A 21,472-nucleotide genomic window follows, 5' to 3' on the forward strand; every position below is an offset into this window, starting at 1 on the left:
CACAAATGTCACTACCATCTGTCCCCATACATCTCTATTACAATAAGTTTAAGGGTGGTTTTTGATTCTGACAGTTCAGGGCAATGAAATAGAAGTTAAGAGTTGGGTCTTTGTAGTTATTTGGATTTGTCAGTTTCAGTCCTGACTACTACTTGCTAATCATGTGAATTTAGACACAGTCATAATCTCTAAATCAGTTTTCTCATCTGTAAAATAGGTATTATAATAGTAGTACCTTATGGGATCACTGGAAGAATTAAATATGATAATACAGGCAGAGTTCTTAGCTCAATGCCTGGGCACACTGTAATTATAAAGTAATTTTACATATGTATAACTTAAACTATCATACATTTAGCCAGAAGATAAAAGACTTTACCATCTTGATGTGTAATGTAGTCAATCAAGCTGTAATCTTGAATATTTAGTCTTTTTGGAGGAATTTGAATATTTCGTGGATGACATTTTTGCCTTCATATTATTTTATATGATGGAAAGTAGAATGATAACAGTTTAATAGGTCAGAGGATGAAGTATATAAGGATTTCCAGAGGAATCATGTGACTGGAGGAGGAAAAGTAGAGGTGGGCTCCCCGGTGGCCTTTTCAGTCTCTGGGTGGGGGGTTTTCTGTAAAGGGCAGAGAACATGCCATACTGGGTGACATTCAGGATAAGACGGGTTACAAGCCCGTCAATGAGAAACCATGTTTTGCAACCTCTGTATACCGTACAGTTTAAAAAGCATGTTCACATCAGTCATCTCATGAGGTCTCTGCACCAGCCCTCGTGGGTACTCAGGGCGAGTCTCGAGGTCCCCTCTTCGCTAAGGTTCCATAGACCAGGGGCCTTGCTCAAGTTTATACAGAGTTTGGTCTGCAGTTCTCTCCGTTGCATGCTCCTTTATCTCTTTACACGCCCAGGCGTTTGCTGAACTCCAGGATGATGTCAGGGTAACCGGCTGACCCCGACCCAACGCCATCACCCTTGACACAGCATCTCCGGGGACCGGGAAGGCCATCAGAGACATTCCGGGGAGAGCGCCTCGGGTCTGTAGCGTGTAGAACACGCCGCAAGGCGCGTGTAAAACTGCGGCTGACAGTGTCGGGCGTGCCCTGGAGGCGGGGGGCGGGGGCGGGGGGCGCACTGCCCCGATCGCGAGCGCAGGGGGCTGCCGTCCCGCGCCGCCCGGGAGCGCTCGGGGTCCAGCGGCCGCGCGGCTGCAGCGGCCCGAGCGGCGGCGCGTCCCCGGGCTGCGGGCCCCGCGGCTCTCCCGGCGCCGCCGGCTCCTCCTTAACCCGCGCGGGGAGGCGGCGGCGGCGGCCGCGGCGGCGGCCGGGCGGGCGGGGGAGGGGGAGGGGCGCGAAGCGCGGCGCGGAGGCCGGGGAGGAGCCGGGGCCTGCAGCGGAGCCGAGCCGAGCCCGAGCCCGAGCCGAGCCCCGCCACCGTCCGTCCGCCTTCTGGCTCCCCGGGAGCCCGGACCGGCCGGAGCCCGAGGGGTGGCAGCGCCGGGGGCCTCGCGCGCCGAGCGGAGCGGACCGGACGGGACGGGACTAGACGAGGCGCTGCCGCCACGGTAGCCGGGGACCCGAGTCGGGAGCCGCGGCCTCCCGGACCCTGCTACCCAGGCCAGCTCGCGGAGAGCGGGGCGTCGGAGAACCCCACCCTCGGGGGCGCCCCCGGAGCGGAGGCGGGAGCGCGGACGCGAGCAGCCTCCCTCCGCGCAGGAGCGGAGACCCTTTCCACTCGGGCGAGGGACCGAAGAGACCCCTGTCGAGGAGCGTCTCGTCTCCCCTGGGGGCGAGGAACACCCCCCTCCTGGCCCGGGGGACCGACCTCCCGGAGTGGACGGGGCGATCCTGCTAAAGGAAGCCGACCGAGCGAGACCGCCCAGCGTGCCTCCGCCCCTCCAAACGCACACTCGCCGCAGTTCAGGACTTTTGAGGCTCAGAGAAAGGAGGAAATGCCTCTGGAGTAGGCGCCCTCCATCCTATCCAGTACTCACAGGGGAGACGAGTCCTCACATCCAGGAGCGGAGGACACTCGAGGGAAAAGAAGAGGAGTCGGCTTTCGGCCTCTCAGGAGAGGGGAAGAACTCTCCTCTCAACTTCCTTGTACCTAGACAGTGGAACAGGGCAGAGCCCCTCCGCTCAGATCTCCAGCACACAGAAAGAGCCCTCCACTCCCGAAAGATCCAGTTTGGGGGGGAGGGGGACTCCCCCAAGGGGGAGGAGACAACTCCTGGTTGGGAGAGGCTCCTCCCCTCCTCCCCAGGGTAACTGGCAGGGTGTGGGGGGTGTGCCACCTTCCCCAGGTAGGACCTCCTTCTCCTCCACCTCCTCCTCCTCCTCCTCCTCCTCCTCCTCCTCCTCCTCCTCCTCCTCCCTCCGCTCCTCATCCTCAGGGGACCCGGTTCCCCACCCCAGTTTGGGATGTTCAGCCAAGTACAGGAAGAGCCACTGAGGATGAGACCCTTCATCTGCCTTTGAAGAGGGGAGTCCCTCCAACCCCAAACTCCAGTACCAGGTGGTTCCCTCCTTTTACTGGGGGAACCTTGGAGACAGGTTAGTGCTTTCTTTCACCTTCTCTGTCCTCTTTAGGTACCAGTGGGTGTAGGAGGGGCTGAGATGGTGGCTCTTGGGTTTCATCACTGGGGAAGGAAAAAGAGACTCTTCTGGGGAATGTGTTCTGAAGAAGCTCCTGGATTCAAACTTCTATCTTGTTGCAGAGGCTCTGAGAAATGGGTTTCCTAGTGTTCGGTGGCTAGATGGATGGGATTCATTTGAGGTCCCTAGGGACGGGTATGTTTCCATGCTGAGGTCAGAGGAATATCAGCAAACACCTGCATTTTCAGAACTCCATCCATACTGTGTAATAATGATGGATACTTCCCAACCAGGATCCCATACTGCCCCCCATTCTTGGGCTTTTTTACTTCACTAAAGTCATCGTGGCATTTCATGGCCTAGACTTGGCTATGGCTTCCACTGATATTACCTGTTCTTACCTTGTAAGACTCCGTCAGCTTAATGTCTGTCTACCAGAGCTGTTCTCTCCAACCCACTGTGATTACCATCTCCTGGACAAGAAAGTCAGTCTGTCCCCACTCACCCTTCCTCAGACACCAGGAGACCTCCTCTTGCGGCATACTCATTCCGGATGGAAGCATGCCTCTATCAATAAAATCCAGAGGGAAAATGAAAATCCTAAATATCCCAAGGCAGGAAGAAAGGGTGTAGGGGAACACCAACTCCTGGGTCGAAATTCTTCCATAATGCTGGCCCTGTACGCCTGTCCTTGTGCCCTACACAGCTCCTGTCCACAGCTCCCGTCCTCACCGCCATTTCATCAGAAAAAAGCAGATCCTGGCTAGGAAGAGAGGGGTGTTGCTGCTCAGTCTCCTTCCAGTCTTTCGTCTAAAAAAGTTGATCACCAGGGAGATTTGACCTGTGATGAATTTTCTTTCAGAAACCACCTAATAGTTTCATCTTTTCCCTTCCCATTTCTTGTTCAGTTGTGTGTCCCTGGAATCTTTTATTTAAGTTTCTTTCATGAGATACGAGCAGGAATCACCAAAGCCCAGCATTGTCAGAAAAGGCAGGAAAAAGGTGCCAGGACCTCCTTCTAGCTGACACCGGGCTACGTGTTTAGCAGTGTGTCTTGCAGCCTGGGATCACTAGCTGGGCGCCCGCTTTCCTGCTTTGCCTTTAGTACATCTCTCATTTTCTATGTGCACCTATAGCAAAACCAAGTGCAACACTTCATCCTAAGTGGGTTTTTATGTTTCTTCTTTCTGCATCTGGGCCATAATGGGCTGCCTAAGTCCCTACATACAGCCACTTGGTCCTGGAAACCACCTTATGTGGTGGTATATGAGACAGGGTTATCATCTAGGTTTGTATAGCTGTGCTGCGCATTCTCTACATGGTGTGCCTGTGTTTCCTAATTCAGGTGAATGTGGCTCTGTTTTGAGTGGGTACGTGTGTGGAGATAGTCATGTGTTTTTCAGACCAAGCCTCCAATTACCCAGAATCCTATGTTTCTGGTAGGCCTCTAGAAGCCGGTGCCTCTGTTCAAGGACCTGGAGAGGGTGCTGGTAAGGCTCCCTGCTTGGAGGAGAGGCTTGGCCTGCCGTGGCCAGCGGGAACCCTCGCGAATGGTTGGGCGAAAGTCATTTCATATGGCAGGGCAGCTCAGTGTCATGCTGGGGTCACTTCTTCTAAAGCCAGCAGGAGAGTTTAATTTCTGATATCTCTGGTCTCAAAACCATGAGGATCCTTGGCTCTTAACTCAAGAACTCCCTCCCCTTTTTTGTGAAAAGAGCCGACTCTGGTGTAATAGCAACCTATTTCTCCCAAAATGCTTTCCCAGATGCTGGAATGCAACTTGTTGAGTGGCTCAGAGTGAACTGTATCACAACAGCTCCAGGTGTACCACCACCACACAGTGTAACTGGCCCTGAATTAGGGACGGAGTTTCCCTAATTCTCCTTGCCTCTGCGGTGTCTGTTGGAAGCAGATGGCTGTTGGGTTGGATTAACTATGATTTAGAGAGTGCTGTTTTCCAGATCATGTCTTATGACTAGACTTGGTCCCTGCTGAAAAATAAGAGGTGATATCCCCTTGTTCCTTCATATTTGGACTTTACTTAGTCCTGGCATTGGTTAGTAGTGGGGTGATACTATCTCCAAAGTAAAAGTTTTAGATTCTGGCATCCTGAAAGCTATTGCAAACTCAGTGCAGGTTTGGTAATGTGAATCATTGCAGGTTTGCTGCTTCCATTCTTACCTCTATGGTCTGCTTTCTATTTTCTAATATTCTCTTTTTTCCCCCATTCAAAATAATAATAATAGTTATACTTACATAACACTTGCTAAATGCCTTAAAATATTAATTTGAGGCAATCCTCACAACAACCCTATGCAGGTACAGTTATCATCTCTATTTTATAGATGAAGAAACAACACAGAGAGGTTAAGTAACTTGCCCAAGCTTGCACAGCCAGGACATAATGGAACCAGGATTGAAACCCAGGCAGCCTGACTGGTAATTGGTGATGTGGTAAACTTAACCACTGCTCTATTAGTTTTGGCATTCCGTCCAGAGCAGGAAGTTATCATTCCGGAGTACCTGACCTTGGCACCATCCAGAGAACAATTCCTGGCCTTTTGGATAAAGTGGGAAGAAAACTTTACCTATTATTTTGGATCTTACACATCTCATCTAGGGTCACTAATCCACTCCATCAGAATTTCTTTCTCTTTTTCTCCACCTTTCTCCCAGTACTGTAGTCTTAATTAGACGTCCTGTGGATGTGATGGAGCCTGCCCTTTGGCTGCCTTTCCCAGTTTCTATGGGTATTTCCTTTCAGTCTTCCAGCGCGCAGAGAAGAATGTAGCCTGACTTAGGTTCTGCCCAAGCCCAGTGGCATGAGGCCCACCTGGAGAGAGAGGTCTGGGTAACTAGGTTGGTTGGACTGAGAAATGGAAGTATCTCTTGTTTGCCTTTCTAATAATAGCCCTGCACATTAGCCTCGTGCCATTATTTTGGGGAGCATGGAATGTGAAGCAGCCACGAGCTCATTAAGCTTCATTCACTTCCCTCCAAGGATGAAGCTTTGGCAGTGTTTATGACTTCATCCCTTTTATTGGAGGGGGAAACTGAGGCATCAGGATTTCAGGGAGCACCAGATGGTTAGGGACATTGAGTGAGTCAGTGTCAAGGTTGGGAATAGAACTGAGGGACCTCATCTCTAAGGTTCTGTGCACTGGGCTGCCCTTCAAGAATGGGGAAGTGATGGGGGTGAGGAAGTGGGATGGGTAAAGGGAGCATGGTGCCAAAAGATCAGAAGGACCTTTTACTGCAAGCTTCTTACAAGAATCTGGTCAGATTAGGATATATATATATATTAGGATATATATATATTAGGATATATATATATATAATATATATATTATTAGGATATGTATGTTAGGATATATATATCCTAATATATTTGGATATATATTATAATATATTATTATATATAATATATATTATGCATATATTAGGATATTTAAATATATGTGTTTAAAGGTTATCTTTATTCATGAGAGAGACACAGAGAGAGAGAGGAAGAGACATAGGTAGAAGGAGAAGCTGGGTTCCTGCAAGAAGCCTGAAGTGGGACTCGATCCCAGGACCCCGGGATCATGACCTGAGCTGAAGGCAGACACTCAACCGCTGAGCCACTCAGGCATCCCAGATTAGGATATATTTTGAGTGCCAGGCAGTATCTGGAGGGCTGACTGAGAGAGTGCTGGAGAAAGGTTAAATTTAACCTCTCCTAACCTGGTGCTGGTGTAAGGCTAGGGAAGATCAGAGAACAATCAGCAAAGGCTGAGCGCTTCCCCTTCCGCAGTTCAGAGTGATTGGCATGTGCCAAATGGGTTCTGTAAACTGCTTGAAATGTATTATCATGTCCTTTGTCCAGTGTTGAGAGACTTTCAAATGAAGGGTCTGCGGAAGGCTTCTGTGTTCTTAAGATGAGGTTTCCTAGGGATTCCTAGCAGGAGATACTAGGAAATTCTTTACAGACCTCCCCTTTTGGGGAGGACCCAGGAGAACTCTGGTCACTTGCTTATTGTCACATTACTGTTCGGCTGTGATTACCCACCTGCAGGACCAATGATTGCCCCAAGCGCCCTGCTTTACCCTGGATGCTGTGGTGTTTTGACTTAGTAATGTGCTAGGAGGTCTGAACCTTCCTGGAATGATTAAATGTCCCTATTAGTGTCCAAGAGTTTCCATGATTTTAAGGCAAAATGGTGGTGGTGGGCTGGAAAGGATGGTGGTGGGGAAAGAAGCTAAGGATGAAGGAGAAATCCCTTCATGATGCTATTTATAAACATAGCTTTTTTTTTTTCACCCCTTTCTCCTGTCAGGCAGTTCTTCGGTTTCAGTTGGGTCTCATGCTGTTCAGGCCCCTGAGGCACTGAGGTGTTTCCTTCAGCTTTGTGGAGTGGGTGTGTTGCTGGTGAGGAGCCCGGCGCAGGGTGCATGTGCCTACATGCAGAGATTGTGTGGGTGGGGACCTTGGGGGACAGGGACATGAGTGAGAATGCTGATCCTTAGGAGAGAGGGTCAGTCTCGAGGGGAGGAGAGTCACTGCCACGGGAGACGGAGTGAGCTGACAGCCTGTGAGATGTGTTGGAGTCAGAACACAGGGGGAGACAGTCATACCTGGGCTTGAGCTTCTGACTCTGGAGTGTGTAGATTCGTGTGGAGTCCTAACACTTGTGCATATCATCCAGGTGCGGATTTAGACATTACAGACATGATGTGTTTCTGTACAGGGCCAGCTACCCCCGGCTCCTCCTGAGAAAAGCCCTGGTGGGACTGTCAACAGGGATATGGGAAAGAAATACTGGCCGGCCTCTCCAGGCCTGTGCAGGCACAAACCTGTCAAGCAGGGAGTGCTCAGGGCGGGTGGCTGGCATGGGCACTCGGGGAGCGCCAGTTGGCTACCAAGCGCTTCCTGCCAGCCTTCCGAGACCCTGCAATAGCAGAAAGCAGCACCCGGCGTTCTCCCCCCCCCCCCTCCCGCCCCACAAGATTTCATTCTAGCTGCACCTCTCTGCCAGCAAGAGCGCCCAGGCTGTGTGGGTGGCGGCAGGGTGTGCAAACATCAGGCGTGGGCGGTTTGGCAGCACCAGGAGTCTGCATGGAGGTGCAGCAAGCCTGCGTGCCTGGCTGGGAAGGAAGGAGAGAGGAGGGGGGCGGGAGAAGGGGAGCCAGCTCTTAGCCCCAGAGTGGCTATTTTTAGCCAGGCTATCTGATTGTTACCGGTGTGCACACAGCTGGGTGTCTCCCCCCGGCTCAGTGAAGCCCAGCGGGCTCAGAGGTGGGAGGTCCTTGCCCATGACTTCTTCCTGGTGTTGGTGTCTGTGGGCGGGAGCATACCAGGGGTAGCTTTAAAGGTGTGGGCAGCTGTGCTCAGGATGTGTTACATCTGTGTGTGACTTTGTGCTTTGCTGGTAATGTACATTGTATACCTAACTGATCTCTGGGTATGGGGGCCACTGTGTATGTGTGTGTCTTGCATCTGTCCTTTGCTGATTGTCATATATAATTCCTGCTTGGGATAAATCTCATATGCCTCATGTGCATATATATGGGATTAAAAAGGGTGAGTGCTCAAATCTATCTAATACGAAACATCTTTAAAAGTGTTGGTGTGTGCTTCGTTGGTGTATACTTGTGTTTACTCTGTTTTTCTTTACATGTTCACTTGTGCTATCTGTGGATGTCGTATGTAAATAAAACAAGCATCACATAATTGGAGAGTAGACTTTGGCTGATTTTATATGGTCTATTAAGTTTTCAAAAAAATATGATATAGTTTAAGATATTGTGTTGTAGGGGTTTAAGTAAGGAGAATTGAGGGAATAGCACAACTGGGTGGGTTGTTTGACTTCTCTTTTAGTCCTGAATGAAGGGAGAGTCCTGTTGGCTATGTTCTACATTAAGATACAGGGTAAGTACCAGTCTGTCATCTGGTAGGTGATTGGTGGTATATTGCTTGGGAGCTTTGGGGACCCTTGGTTGAGGACTGTCCTGTGACAGTCTCCCATGGGAATTATAGAGGGAAGAAACTCTACTTCCCTTAAAGAACTAAGATTTGAATATTACTTGGTGCTAGTAACCAGATAAAACACTCATCTATTCTATTTTCCTCTCCTCTTTGTTCTCTCCTCTGTAGAACCCAGAAGTACCATGGCTTCTGACCTAGAGAGTAGCCTCACCTCCATAGACTGGCTCCCCCAGCTGACCCTTCGAGCTACCATTGAGAAGCTTGGGAGTGCCTCCCAGGCTGGGCCTCCAGGTGGCAGCCGCAAGTGTCCCCCAGGCTCACCCACAGATCCGAATGCCACCCTGAGTAAAGACGACGCAGCAGTGCACCAGGATGGCAAGCCACGATACAGCTATGCCACCCTCATCACCTATGCCATCAATTCCTCTCCCGCCAAAAAGATGACCCTCAGTGAGATTTACCGCTGGATCTGTGATAACTTCCCCTATTACAAGAATGCTGGCATTGGTTGGAAGGTGGGATGGCTTCTATAACTTGCGACAATCTTTTTCTCTACTTTTGTTTCTTCCTATAACCTGGTCCAGTCCACTCTGACCTGTTTCAGAGATGTGTGAACTTAAAATCTTATATCTCCCATCCCCTACTCTTTTTCAGAGTTGAACAACTTTCATAAGGTATATCAGGGAAACTCCAGTGATATCGAGCCACTAAGTGTAGTTATGAGGATGGCAGGATGCTGTTGCTCATCATACCCTCTTACCTTCTGAGTCCTCAAAAAGGAGATTCATTCATTTCACAAATACTTATTGCCACTCTACTATGTTCAAGTCACTGTGCAAGGCATGGCATTGCTTCTTCCTACCTAGAGGTAGGAGTCTCATCAGATTTCCAAAGCTTTGTTGCACATAGTCCTCATCTTTTGAAATTTGTATACTACTACTACTACTACTACTACTACTACTACTGATGATGATTAGGTCTTTCACCAACAGCCTATTCACCAAGCAAGTAGTAACAGGATAAGTTGTTTGGCTGGCAATAGAGGAAGAAGAAAACTCCTCTTCCATGCAAAGAAAGACTGATGTTCTTCATCTTTTGGAACAGTAACTCATTTGCCAGTTGTTGAGTAGGAATGGGGATTTAATGTAGTTCTTTTGCTCTGTAAATCACTAGTTGACATACAAACCAGATAATGATCTGGAGTCTATTGAAAGCATTCAGCTTTTCCTTCATGAGTGTGTCCCTGCTAGCTACCACAACCCCCAGCCTCACTCAACACACATATGCAACATTCTTTCTTTCCTCCAAATGCAGCATTCTGTGGGCTGTGGAGAAAACAAAAGTGAACTTGTGCCTTTGTTTTGTTCCTAATTTATATTTTGTTTTTATTTATATAAACAGTTTTAAAGTATTATTCTTTTACTGGAGGCAGAATGAATTAAGAAACTGGGCAGATGTGATTTTGAGGTGTTTATATACCTGTTGTCAGTTGGGTGAAAGATTGAAAAACTATATAACCAGAAAGATTATGTAGTTTTATATATATATACCAGAAGCACCTGGTACTTAAATTTATAGGCATTACCTCCCATTGATTAAATTTCTGCATTTTCTGATCTCCTTGCTCTCACTATCTGCTAGGTAAGTTCCTCCATCAGTATAATTAAGAGGTACTAAGTTTGCCAGATACCGGAACTTTATTACGTATGTTACATCCTTTTGTGTCTGTCCCTCTGTGTCCTACTGGAAAACTTTCTGCTTTACACAATGCTCAAAGCTAACTTGCTTCTCTGCTTCCCTAGAATTCGATTCGGCACAACCTTTCTCTCAACAAGTGTTTCCGGAAGGTACCCAGACCTCGGGATGACCCTGGGAAGGTGAGACGCTCCTGTAAGCATTGAAAGGAGGAGCAGGAAGGAGAGTAGTTGACAGCCTAGAGTCCTGTGGCTGTTTTAATTACCCAGAAGAGGAAATAATGTTAATTAGAGAAGCAGCTTTATTTTTTTTCTTAAAGGAAGAGTGTGGCTATCGTGTTTGTGAGCCCCCACGAGCACAGGTGACTAAGAAAAAAGATTGTGAAATCTTTTTTTTAAATAGAATTATTTATGGTAAAGTTGACTTTAATGCCCCCTTTCTTATGTGTGGCACTCTTTCTAGATGTGAAAGGTAGACTTAATAATCTTTGTAGGAACTTTTCTATACAAAAGCCCATCACTTTTATCTTCAAAAGGAAAAAGATAAATCAATGTCTTCATTTGATCAATGTGGATGCTGGAGTTCAGGAGAGCATTGCCTAAGATCACACAGAAGGGGAGGGTTGTGTCTGGGCATTTCCAGCTCTTTGAACTAAATACCATCATTTTACTCCTCCAGAACAATCGAGGCCTGTGTTCGGATCACATACCTCTGACTTATTCATTGAGCTTTTAGGACAAATGTACTCCTCAAAAATAGCCAGTACCCTCAGGATTCTCTGTGATTCTCCAGTTACTTTTCTTAATATAACTTATTTTTGTGTGTGTGTGTGTGGAAATTCTCCCAAATATCTACTTTTCCAAAGGTGGAAATTTCCATGTATACTGATTTTGTTTTCTCTGGGGATGGTTCTCTTTCCAGGGCTCATATTGGACAATCGACACCTGCCCTGACATCTCCCGAAAGAGAAGACATCCTCCAGATGATGATGTAAGTCTGCACCTCATGGGGAGATGCCATTGCTGAGACAGCTGATCCTTCTACATCCTTTTCTGTATATTCAGTCCTTTCCTATGTTTGGGGCAAAGGATGAATACCAGCAGAGTTGAAACCATCGATCTCGGAAGGATGTTTAGCTTCTGCTTCTAGATTTCTGTTCTTTTATAACCCTCAGCTATCCCAAGACTCACCAGAACAGGAGGCAAGCAAAAGCCCACGGGGAGGTGTACCAGGGAGTGGAGAAGCCTCACTGCCTTCTGAGGGGAATCCTCAGATGTCACTTCAGAGCCCCACATCTATCACCAGCTACAGCCAGGTAAGAAGTAGAGATTTCAGGGTACACGGGGATGGATGGGTAGGTGAGTGGGTGGCTGAACAGATTCCTATATTTGCCAGTTCAAAATGATGTATTGAGTATCTGTGACGTATAAGGCAAAGAAATTGGGAAAGAAGGGGAAAGCAGAAGAGGGAGACAGAGAGAGAGAGAGAGGATATGTAACAGAACTTTGGGAAAGATCAGGGGCAAGAAAAGTGGTGAGAAGAGAAGAGGAACCAAAAAGGTTATGAGAAAGGAAGATGGACAGAGCCTAGGAAAAAGGCTTGAGGTACATCATGATAGGAATAAAGGAGATAGGAAGGGACAGGGTATTTATTCATTGAAAAGTTAGGAGAGGCTAAAGACAAGCCAGAGAGCTTGGTGACCATTAAGGGGATGTTTGGGTCCTTATCGTAATACATGGATCAAGTCTTTCTTACTCCCTCCTTTCTGCAGGGCACAGGATCTGTGGATGGTGGAGCAGTAGGAGCAGGGGCTCCAGGCCGAGAAAGTGCTGAGGGTCCCCCTCCCCTCTATAACACCAACCACGACTTCAAATTCTCCTACTCAGAGATCAATTTTCAGGATCTAAGCTGGTCCTTTCGCAACCTCTACAAATCCATGCTGGAGAAATCCTCTTCCTCCTCTCAGCATGGTGAGCCTGCAGTTGGGATGAGGCCATGAACGTCCTTATACTCCTGAATGGGTGATAACATTCTCTTCTCTCCCTTCTGTCTTATTTTTCATACAAGGAGAGGTTGATCACTGGTCAGGGGAACCATCTCAGAAACCAAAAATGTTTGGAGTCACACTCTTCTGGCTTAGCTCTGAAGGACAGCTGTTTCAAGAGGCAGGCTGGGTTATTAGCTTCAGAAAGTGAGTTGGAGGGATTCCTCTTCTAAAACTAAGGGCAGTGACTTTATGGCTGCAAGCAGGTCGTTTACAGGATGGCCACCAGGGGACAGCAGTGGTTTCCTTTCCCTCAGAATCTGTTTCACTGTGAGACAAATTAATTCTTTAGTATATTTATATTTATACTGATTTTTAAAAAAGATTTTATTTATTTATTTGAGAGAGATGGAGAGAAGGAGAGAGAGAGAGAGAGAGAGAGAGAAATAGTGAAGGAGAACAGGAAGCAGGGAGAAGAAGGAGAAGCAGGCAAGCCTGATGTAGGGCTTGATCCCAGGACCCCAGGATCATGACCTGAGCTGGAGGCGGATGCCCAACTGGCTAAGCCACCCAGGCGCCCCTATTTATGTTGATTTTTTTTAAAAAAGATTATTTATTTGAGAGAGAGAGAGAGAGAGAGAGAGAGAGATGTGCAGAGAGGGAGGGACAGAATTAGTCTTTAAAAAGACTCTGTGCCAAGGTGGAGCCCAACTCCGGGCCTGATCACACCACCTGAGTTCGTGAGATCATGACCTGAGCCGAAATCAAGAGTCAGACCCTCAACCAACTAACTCACCCAGGCACCCCATGTGGATTTTTATTAGGAAAAATCTCAAACAGATGCAAAAATAGAGAAAACAGTGTAATAAACTCTTGGATTTCCAGCTTTTAAAATGGCCCAATTTTAACAGGTACCAATATTTTTTCAGCTCATTTACCACCCAGCTTTTTTTTTTTTTTTTTTTTAATTGGAGTAATTTAAGGCAATTCCTAGACATGTCATCTCACCTATGGATACTATTTCAGTGTGCAGTCTTAATGATGAAGACTTGGTTATCCACTGCCATTATTACTCTTAATAGAGTTGATAATACTTCCTTAATGTCTTGTCCATACTCAAATTTCCCAAATTACCATGTAAGAGTAATCTAAAGTTCCTATTGGGAAGTCTCCTTGAGAGATCATCTGGTCCAGCCCTCTGTGATTCTTGTTTGTTTCTGGTTTTAAAGAAATCAGAGGTAGGGGTCAAGACTTCAGGTCAGGCATCAGAGCTTCTTGTTCCTACAGTCACCTTGTACAGGCCACAGGAGATGAATGAGATGATTGAAAATGGTTGGAAGCCACCTTTCGGAAATGTATATTAATTGCCGTGGATTTCTTCTTTTATTTATTTACTTATTAATTATTTTTGTAAAGATTTTTATTTATTCATGATAGACACAGAGAGAGAGGCAGAGACACAGGCAGAGGGAGAAGCAGGTCCTTCGCGGGGAGCCTGATGTGGGACTCGATCCCAGGACCCCGGGATCACGCCTTGAGCCAAAGGCAGATGCTCCACCACTGAGCCACTCAGGCATCCCAGATTTCTTTTCTTAGATCCTGGGGGATTTAGATCTAGCGTTATGGTCTAAGATTATAGCCTTTGCTTGAGGAATGAGTGCAGGCCAGATGATTGGTTGATCAGGAGTGGGGAGTAGGAAGGGGCTCTCATAAACAAAGTGAAAAATTAGATTGAATGAGGACTGCCAAGTATTTACTCAAGTTTAATTGTGGCCGAAAGCCCCTACCTGGTCTCAGTTTCTAGTTCTCCCCTGCCCAACATGTGTGAGAACTTCATCTATCCTTGCTCTACACTTCATCCAACTCCATTTGTTGGTAGTGAATCCAAGAAGAGTGTAGACACAGTAAAGAAGAAGAGAGAGCAGGTGCCCAATGGCTTTATTTTATTTGTAATTTACTTTCTAAACTTCACCTGATATCTGACTTATTTTGACACTTTGATTCCAGCCCTACCCCCAGATCCCTGAGGAATAGCATAAAAAGGTGCAGGCTGACCTTTTTGCTAACATTTTAGCAGTTGCCGCACTATCAAGGCACTCCTTCTGTTATTAGAGGTGGGAGAATGGTGGGTGGCAGAGGAAGCCAAGAGGACCGTTGCCTTCCTAGAATAGCCTTACCCTTGGAAGTCTGGGGTTTCTGCCCAAGGCCTCCCATCTCAATCGTGGAAATCTTGTTTAGTGAAAAATGCATTGGGGTGCCTGGGCAGCTCAGTCTGTTGAGAGTCTAACTCTTGATTTAGGTTCAGGTCATGATCTCAGGGTCTTGGGATTGAGCTCTGAGCTCAGTGGAGAATCTGCTTGAGATTCTCTCTCTCCCCCTGCCCCTCCCCCTGTTCACATATGCTCTCTCTTTCTCAAATAAGTAAATGAATCTTTGGAAAAAAAAAAAAGGAAAAGAAAAATGCATTGCCCAATTCACTTGGCTATCTCCTCCTACCCTGTAGGCTTCTCGTCTCTCCTGGGGGACATGCCACCCTCTAACAACTACTACATGTACCAGCAGCCGCCGCCGCCACCTCAGCAGCAGCAGCAGCAACCACCACAGCCACCACCCCAACAGTCACAGCCGCAGCCACAGCAGGCACCAGCCCAGGGCCCTTCAGCTGTAGGGGGTGCTCCTCCATTGCACACCCCAAGCCCAGATGGTTGTACCCCACCAGGTGGGAAGTCGGCGGGGGCTGAAGGCTACGGGCCTCCCTCTGTGATGACCATGCATCCACCCCCACTGCAGCACGGAGGCTACCACCCACATCAGCACCATCCCCACCCCCACCCTGCCCAGCAGCCACCGCCGCCACCACAGCAACAGGCACAAGGCCAGGCTCCTATGAACAGTACTGGCTTTGGTGAGTGAGGAGGGTGCAGGGAGATCTGAGAGGAGGGCCAACTGCCCCCCTTCTTCTGACTGTGGCCTGGAGATGCAGTTGGTTAGGAAGCTGACAGTGGGTCTCTAGCCTCGATCCCCCAGCACAGCATCTCTGAGTGAGCAGATGTTGCTACTTAGAGCTCCATGTTACAGACTTCTTTGACCACCTGTGATTGCTTTACATATTCTCCTGCCTGTGAGCTAGGTTGCCTATCCCCTAAGCATCTGATAGCTTTACTAGTTCTTGATCTCCAGGGAGAGAGATTTTAAGATTATCTTGGTAACATAATTGATAACCTTGCATACTCGGAGTGCTTATTATCCATTTTCCTCTCCTCTTTACAGCCTTTCCTCCTGACTGGTGCTCCAATATCGACTCCTTAAAGGAAAGCTTTAAGATGGTGAATCGGCTCAACTGGTCCAGCATTGAGCAGTCACAGTTCTCAGGTGAGTAATGAGAGGAACCTCTTCCAGAGGGAAGAGGAGCATGTTGTGAGTTGAAAGCCTAGTAGAAACCAGCAAAGCAGAAGGGAGTGGTTAAATGAAGTGTGGGGATGGAGGATTCCATTGTTTCCCCTCCATATTTCCCAACGTGGATGATGCCAATGTTATTTTCAAATTTCATAATTTTGCCTTAATGCACTAAAAATATGACCATGTTTTATCTTGGCTAGTTCTGTCCTTAGAGAGGGAAGGCTCTCAGGAATTCAGAAACCTGGACCACTATTTTGTAGTTTTGTCACCATTTACTGGCTAATTCATTTGCTCACTTTGAAATTTTGTTTTCTTTACTGGTGGAGATGGAAATTATAATAAGAATTTAGTAAGGAGCAAATAGAAGAAGAGTTTGAAAATGTAGAGCTCTAAGAGATGTCACTTATTTTTGGCAATGAACCTAGTCAGTGGTGTTGATTCATGATGTGGTTGGGAATCAGTGAGATAGGGGTAAATACCGTAGGGGCTTCGGGACCTCTGCAAAGGGTAGCATTTCTTGCTTCTCTGTTTGCAGAACTGATGGAGAGTCTGCGGCAGGCAGAGCAGAAGAACTGGAGCCTCGATCAGCATCACATTGCCAATCTGTGTGACTCTCTCAACCACTTCCTCACTCAGACTGGTCATGTGCCCCCACAAGGGGGCTCCCACCGGCCACCAGCCCCTGCCCGTATTGCTGACTCCTGTGCCCTTACCAGTGGCAAACAAGAGCCAGCCATGAACCAAGGTAGTGAACAAAGCAAGTTGCCAAGGAGGTGGAGACTATGACAAAAAGAGAGGGGGAGGTAAAGGACAGAAGAGAGTTGAGAAAAATCATCTGATGAGCAGTGACCCAAACTGAACAATGGGACTAGTTTGTCTACTACATTGACTGAAGGTTTAGTGTATTAGTAAAGTCCCGTACTGAAAAACTGTATGATTCTCTTTTTACACCTTAATTTGGGAGATCAGAATTACTTAAGAAAAGGGAGGAGAAAGTGCCCATTCCAAGTTTGTGTCTCGGCTACCCCAACCTGGATCATATCAGGTGGTGTTGTGATTCTCTGTGGTTACATGATCTTCAAGCCAGTGAAACGAGAGAGATTCAAGGATCGTGTTTCTATCTCTGTTTCTATATTTGTCATCCTTTGAATAGCCTTGGTATTTTATAGTTCCAGGGACAATTAGGGTCCCTTCTTACCCTAAGCTGTGAGGACCAACAGCTCCTGCAGAAAGCCTTTGTGTTTGCTGGAGCAACCAAACAGAGCAAGGAAGAGAGCAGATATGAAGGGGAAACAGAGTACTTCTTTCCCCCTCTATAGTGGGCCCACTTCATTGACTAGAATGAAGCTTACTCAAGTAACTCCTATCTTGCTTTGGCAGTGAACTCTTATGTGCACCCACAAGCCCCCCACCTCTATCCTGGCCCATCACCAATGTACCCCATCCCCACCCAGGACTCAGCAGCATACAATCGCCCAGGTAAGAGCTGGGGAGCTTGTTTCTCCAACAACCCAACCCTCTCTGCCCTGATGAGCTGTTTTGCTTTCCTCTGGCTCTGAGCCTGCATTCTCTTCCCTTTTGCTTGCCCCTGCTGGGAGTAGGTAAGCCTTCATGATCCCTAAGGCTGGAGGGTGGGCCCATTTGTGAGGGAGGCATATGTCATGGGAGACCAAAGAAGATTGCTTTACTTTAAGCAAAACTTGTGCCTATGATCATAAAAGGAAGTAAAAGCAGGGATGCCTGGGTGGCTCAGACAGTTGAGGTCTGCCTTCAGCTCAGGTCATGATCTTGGGGTCCTGAGTTTGAGCCCCAAGTCGGGCTCCCTGCTCGGTGGGGAGCCTACTTCTTCCTCTCTCTCTGCCCCTCTCCCAGCTCGTGCTCTCTCTCTCTCTTTCTCTCTCTCTCATTTGGATAAATAAAATCTTAAAAAAAAAAAAAAGGAAGTAAAAGCATGCATGCAGACCCAAGATATAGAACATTTATGTCCAGCTTTGGAATCTAGATGGAAGACATGATCAGGCAGATACAATGAACATATCATCCAGACATACCTGCTTTGTGCCCATGTCTGCTTTCCTGTCAGCTGACTCCTCGTATCAGGGATCTGGGATTGAACTACCTCTGATGGGGGGTAGGGAGGGTTGGAAGGAGACCCTAACTTGCCATAAAGAGTATAAATTGAGCAGATCGTTCCCTTTTAAATACATTTTGGAAAATCACTATTATTATCTTGCCTAACCACAAGTGTTTTCAATTTTTCGGGTGACATCAGACTCTCGGCTCATGCATTCCTTATACATTAATATGTTTACAAATTCCTGTACTGTGACTTTATATAATAGTACATTCTATATGGTATTTTTTTCATTATTACATGATCTTCATAAGTATAATTCTTACTGGTTGCATAGTATTAAATTGCCATGTGACCTATGTTTGCTCTGGTTTATTTCCACCACTGAAGTGGTGGCTAGCAGCAAAAATAACTCGGCTGATAAGGACTATAGTTTCACCAGCCCTTCCTCATGGGGCTGAGCATTGCCAAATAAGGGCACCAGCCCCTTATTTGGGGCTGAGCATTGCCAATCTAGATGGATAGAATAACTCTCCTTTTAATTTCTTTTTCTCTTCCCAACAGCACACCATATGGTCCCTCGGCCACCAGTTCCACCTCCTGGCGCCAATGAGGAGATCCCTGATGACTTCGACTGGGACTTGATCACTTAGGGCATCATGGAAAGTGGCCATGAGCCCAGGGCTGGGCGGCGAAGTCCGGCAGTGGGGCAAGAGCGGTCCCAGCCCATCCCTTCCTCCTTGCTGTATATAGTTATATATCCTCTTTTTTTCTTGCTCTGTCAGAGAAGCCACCGCAAGATGCTGCCGAAGATAACCCCCTCTTTCCTGCCTCCTTCTTCCTCTTCCTTCTTGTGTTTTTCCTAATTCTTTTATTATTATTCTTATTATGGTATTATTATTATTATTATTATTATTGTTATTATTATTATTGGTTATATGCTATCCCCAGTCTCCTGTCCCTCCCCCACAGACCGTGTTCACCCCTTGCTAATTTAAAATCTGGCTGGAAGGTGAGGCCTTCATGGCCACAGAGAAAGGTTTCAAACCTTGATTGACCTTTCTCTTTGAGAAGCTCAATGCTGATCTCACCTTTTGGACCTAAATTGTTTTCTGTTCCTGTCAGTTCAGTCCAGTACTAGAGAAGCCACATTCTCAAGTAAAAGGGATCTAAAACACTGCTTCATAGCCATGAATTTGCAGGTTCTACTCAATGGTGCTAATTTTGTCCTCTGAGCTCTTTTTTGTCCCTTTAGATCTTCAATTCTTACCTCTGCCAATCCTCACTCCCATCTAGGGTGAGAGTGATGGTGGTGGTGCAGGAGGGTGATAATAAAATCCTAGTGGAATAAGAAGTCTGGGTTGGGTGGAGTCAAGTGCTGTAGAGGGGTGATGGAATATAAAACGGTCAGTTTCTATATGTTACTGGAAACTTCCATTGGCTTATTCCTACCCCTTAGTCTATTGGAGATAGATTGGTCTTAGCCAGAACTCTGCTTCTGTGGTAGGATTGAGGACAACCATACAGCAGAGGTTCAGCTTTTAGGAGATAGTTTCAATTTAACCCTTTTGAATGTTTAAACATAATTTTCTCTGGAAATTAAATGTGGCTCATATTTGCACTTACAAATTATCCTTCAATCCCCTTTTCTCATTTGGCAAATAGTATTTTGTCTTCCTTCAGTTGTTTGCTCACCTCTTCCTCCCCTTTTATTTTCTTCTCCCATTTTCTAGAACTCTCAAGAAAGAAAAGCAAGCCATTAACACTCTTAGTTTCATCATATTCCTAGGGCAAGATGGGAACTTCTTTCCCACTGATCGTAGCAGAGCCAAACCTATGGTGTCGATGATAGGAAGGTGAGGAGAGAGAGAGAAGTTGGTATACACATGGGCAGGGAGTATTTCAGTTATTTAGCTGTGTAGGCAAATGCTTCTCTTGAAATCCAGATCATTGGGGCTGAAGCTTTTGCCATTAGGCTTCTGAGGGGGTAAAGGAAATTGGTAGAGGGGAGTAAATAATTTAGAGAGGAGAGTTTATGAGGGCTAAGAGAGACCCCCGCCCAGAAAAAGGTAAGGAACAAACTTCTCTCCTTTAATGAGAAGTGGCCATGAGTTACTGCTGCAAAGCACTTAGTGTATGTTTAATGTTAACTGTTGAATATTAGCTGCAAGAGGGAAGAGCAATTTTACTTCTGTTTTTATTTCACTGAATGTTTGCTTTCTGAAAGCTACAGAATGACATGTAAGGAATGGACAAGGCCACTCTCTCTGTTATTTCTGCTTTTTGTTCATATTCTTTTATTACCCATGACTTCCAGGAGATCTGGCTTTCCACTCTTCTGCTTTTCCCCTCACCCACCCCTTCCTTTCTTTTTAAGGGGGTTATATGCAAGAGTTTGTTGAAGAAGGCTGAAGCAGAGGGGCAGGAAAGGGCGGTTAACTAAAGAGCACTTTATTTCTGTGAAGTTCTTTGTAAGATATGAGGGTGTGAGTGGCTTGAATCCCCCGCTGTTGGGCTGTCAGTGGGGTTGAAGTATCACATGATATTTCCCATTGAGGAAAGGAGAATCTCTCTTAGAGGGTGGCAAAATGCCTTTGCCCTGTGTCTGTTCTAGGCATCTCTTCTTTATTCCTTCTAGTCAAGGTGCCTCCTAGACACAACTTCCCGTCTGTCTTCCCCAAGACTCTCTTTACAGAGGATCACTTCTCTCTTCTCAACCCCTGTTCTACTCAGATCTGCACAGGATTTGCAAGGGTAGACAAAATTGTACATGTAAATGTCCCTTGTTTACGATTTCAACTGTGTCTTCTGAAAACTAGTCTCATTAGGACTCTGGTGGGCTGCCGGAGTAATTGAAGTTTGGGGCTAGGGCTGGAGATGGGCCATCAGGCCTCCTGGGATCTTAGCTTCCTTCCATTTCAACTCAGCCTGGCTAAATGGCACAGGACAAAGCTGACTCTCTTTGGGCCTCCATTTTCCCTCCCCTCCACGAAATGGAAACAATACTCCTTTTTCTTATTGGTCCAGCATGGCTGGGCTCGAAGTATAGTCGTTGTTGTATTGGGTGATGTGTGCAAAACTGCAGGACCTCACTGCCTATAAGAGGACATAAGGGAGAAATGGGAGGAGAGGGACAGGAAGAGCAATTATTTGGTATAGATATACTCATCCTTGCTTTCCTCTCTTCAACCCCCATGTTTCTGGTTTGGTGAGTCCCTTGTACCACCCATAATGCTTTGCATTGGTGCAGGCTGGCAAGGGGGTGTGTGATCTCACAAGTTGTTGTTGTTGTGTTTTGCATGCTTTCTTAATAAAAAAAGAAAAGGAAGAAGAACGTTTACATGGTTTTATCTTACTGGTGCTGGTCTCAAATTTTTTTTTGCCAGGGTAGGAAGGGAGAAGAGTGGAATCCTATGTTTTCAACTGGCCTTGGACCCCTTCCCTACCTCCTACCCCCACATTCAATTAGTTGATCTTGAAATTTTTTTTTTAAGGTTTTATTTATTTATCCATGAGAGATACAGGGTAAGAGGCAGAGACAGAGGGAGAAGCAGGCTCCCCATAGGGAGCCCCATGTAGGACTCAATCTCACGACTGGGATCACATGCTGAGCCAAAGGCAGACGCTCAACCACTGAGCCATCCCTTGAAATTGTTTTGTAAGATTGATGGGAAAGGAGAATTAAAAGACATGCTTTTAACATTGATTTTTCTTTCAAATGCTATTAAATGTGGTGAAATATTGTTGGGAGA

At 46.7% G+C, this 21,472-nt stretch overlaps 1 protein-coding gene across 2 annotated transcripts; it reads left to right on the forward strand.

Annotated features, from left to right (window-relative positions):
* The first annotated feature begins 1,393 nt into the window (after positions 1–1,393).
* Positions 1,394–21,054, forward strand: FOXJ2 (forkhead box J2). 2 transcript variants are annotated; one of them, XM_077871184.1, is made up of 11 exons: positions 1,394–2,561; positions 8,737–9,083; positions 10,371–10,445; positions 11,185–11,253; positions 11,438–11,578; positions 12,035–12,233; positions 14,751–15,152; positions 15,518–15,619; positions 16,182–16,391; positions 17,027–17,125; positions 18,285–21,054. In XM_077871184.1, the coding sequence occupies exons 2-11, from the start codon at positions 8,751–8,753 to the stop codon at positions 18,371–18,373; spliced, it is 1,719 nt and encodes a 572-aa protein (XP_077727310.1). In that variant the 5' UTR covers positions 1,394–2,561; positions 8,737–8,750; the 3' UTR covers positions 18,374–21,054. The 2 variants fall into 2 exon arrangements, with proteins under 2 accessions (XP_077727310.1, XP_077727311.1); XM_077871185.1 differs by lacking the exons at positions 1,394–2,561; positions 8,737–9,083 and adding an exon at positions 9,191–9,436.
* Positions 21,055–21,472: the final 418 nt, after the last annotated feature.

Source organism: Canis aureus, chromosome 25 (assembly GCF_053574225.1).
Source record: "Canis aureus isolate CA01 chromosome 25, VMU_Caureus_v.1.0, whole genome shotgun sequence".
NCBI lineage: Eukaryota > Metazoa > Chordata > Mammalia > Carnivora > Canidae > Canis > Canis aureus.

What these genes read in the sequence shown, in the direction of transcription:
- FOXJ2 (XM_077871184.1), top strand. Translation starts at nt 8,751, where the DNA reads ATGGCTTCTGACCTAGAGAGTAGCCTCACCTCCATAGACTGGCTCCCC. An exon ending in CTCGGGATGACCCTGGGAAG is followed by an intron (nt 10,446 to 11,184) that starts GTGAGACGCTCC and finishes TTCTCTTTCCAG; the next exon opens with GGCTCATATTGGACAATCGA. An exon ending in TATGAACAGTACTGGCTTTG is followed by an intron (nt 15,153 to 15,517) that starts GTGAGTGAGGAG and finishes TCCTCTTTACAG; the next exon opens with CCTTTCCTCCTGACTGGTGC.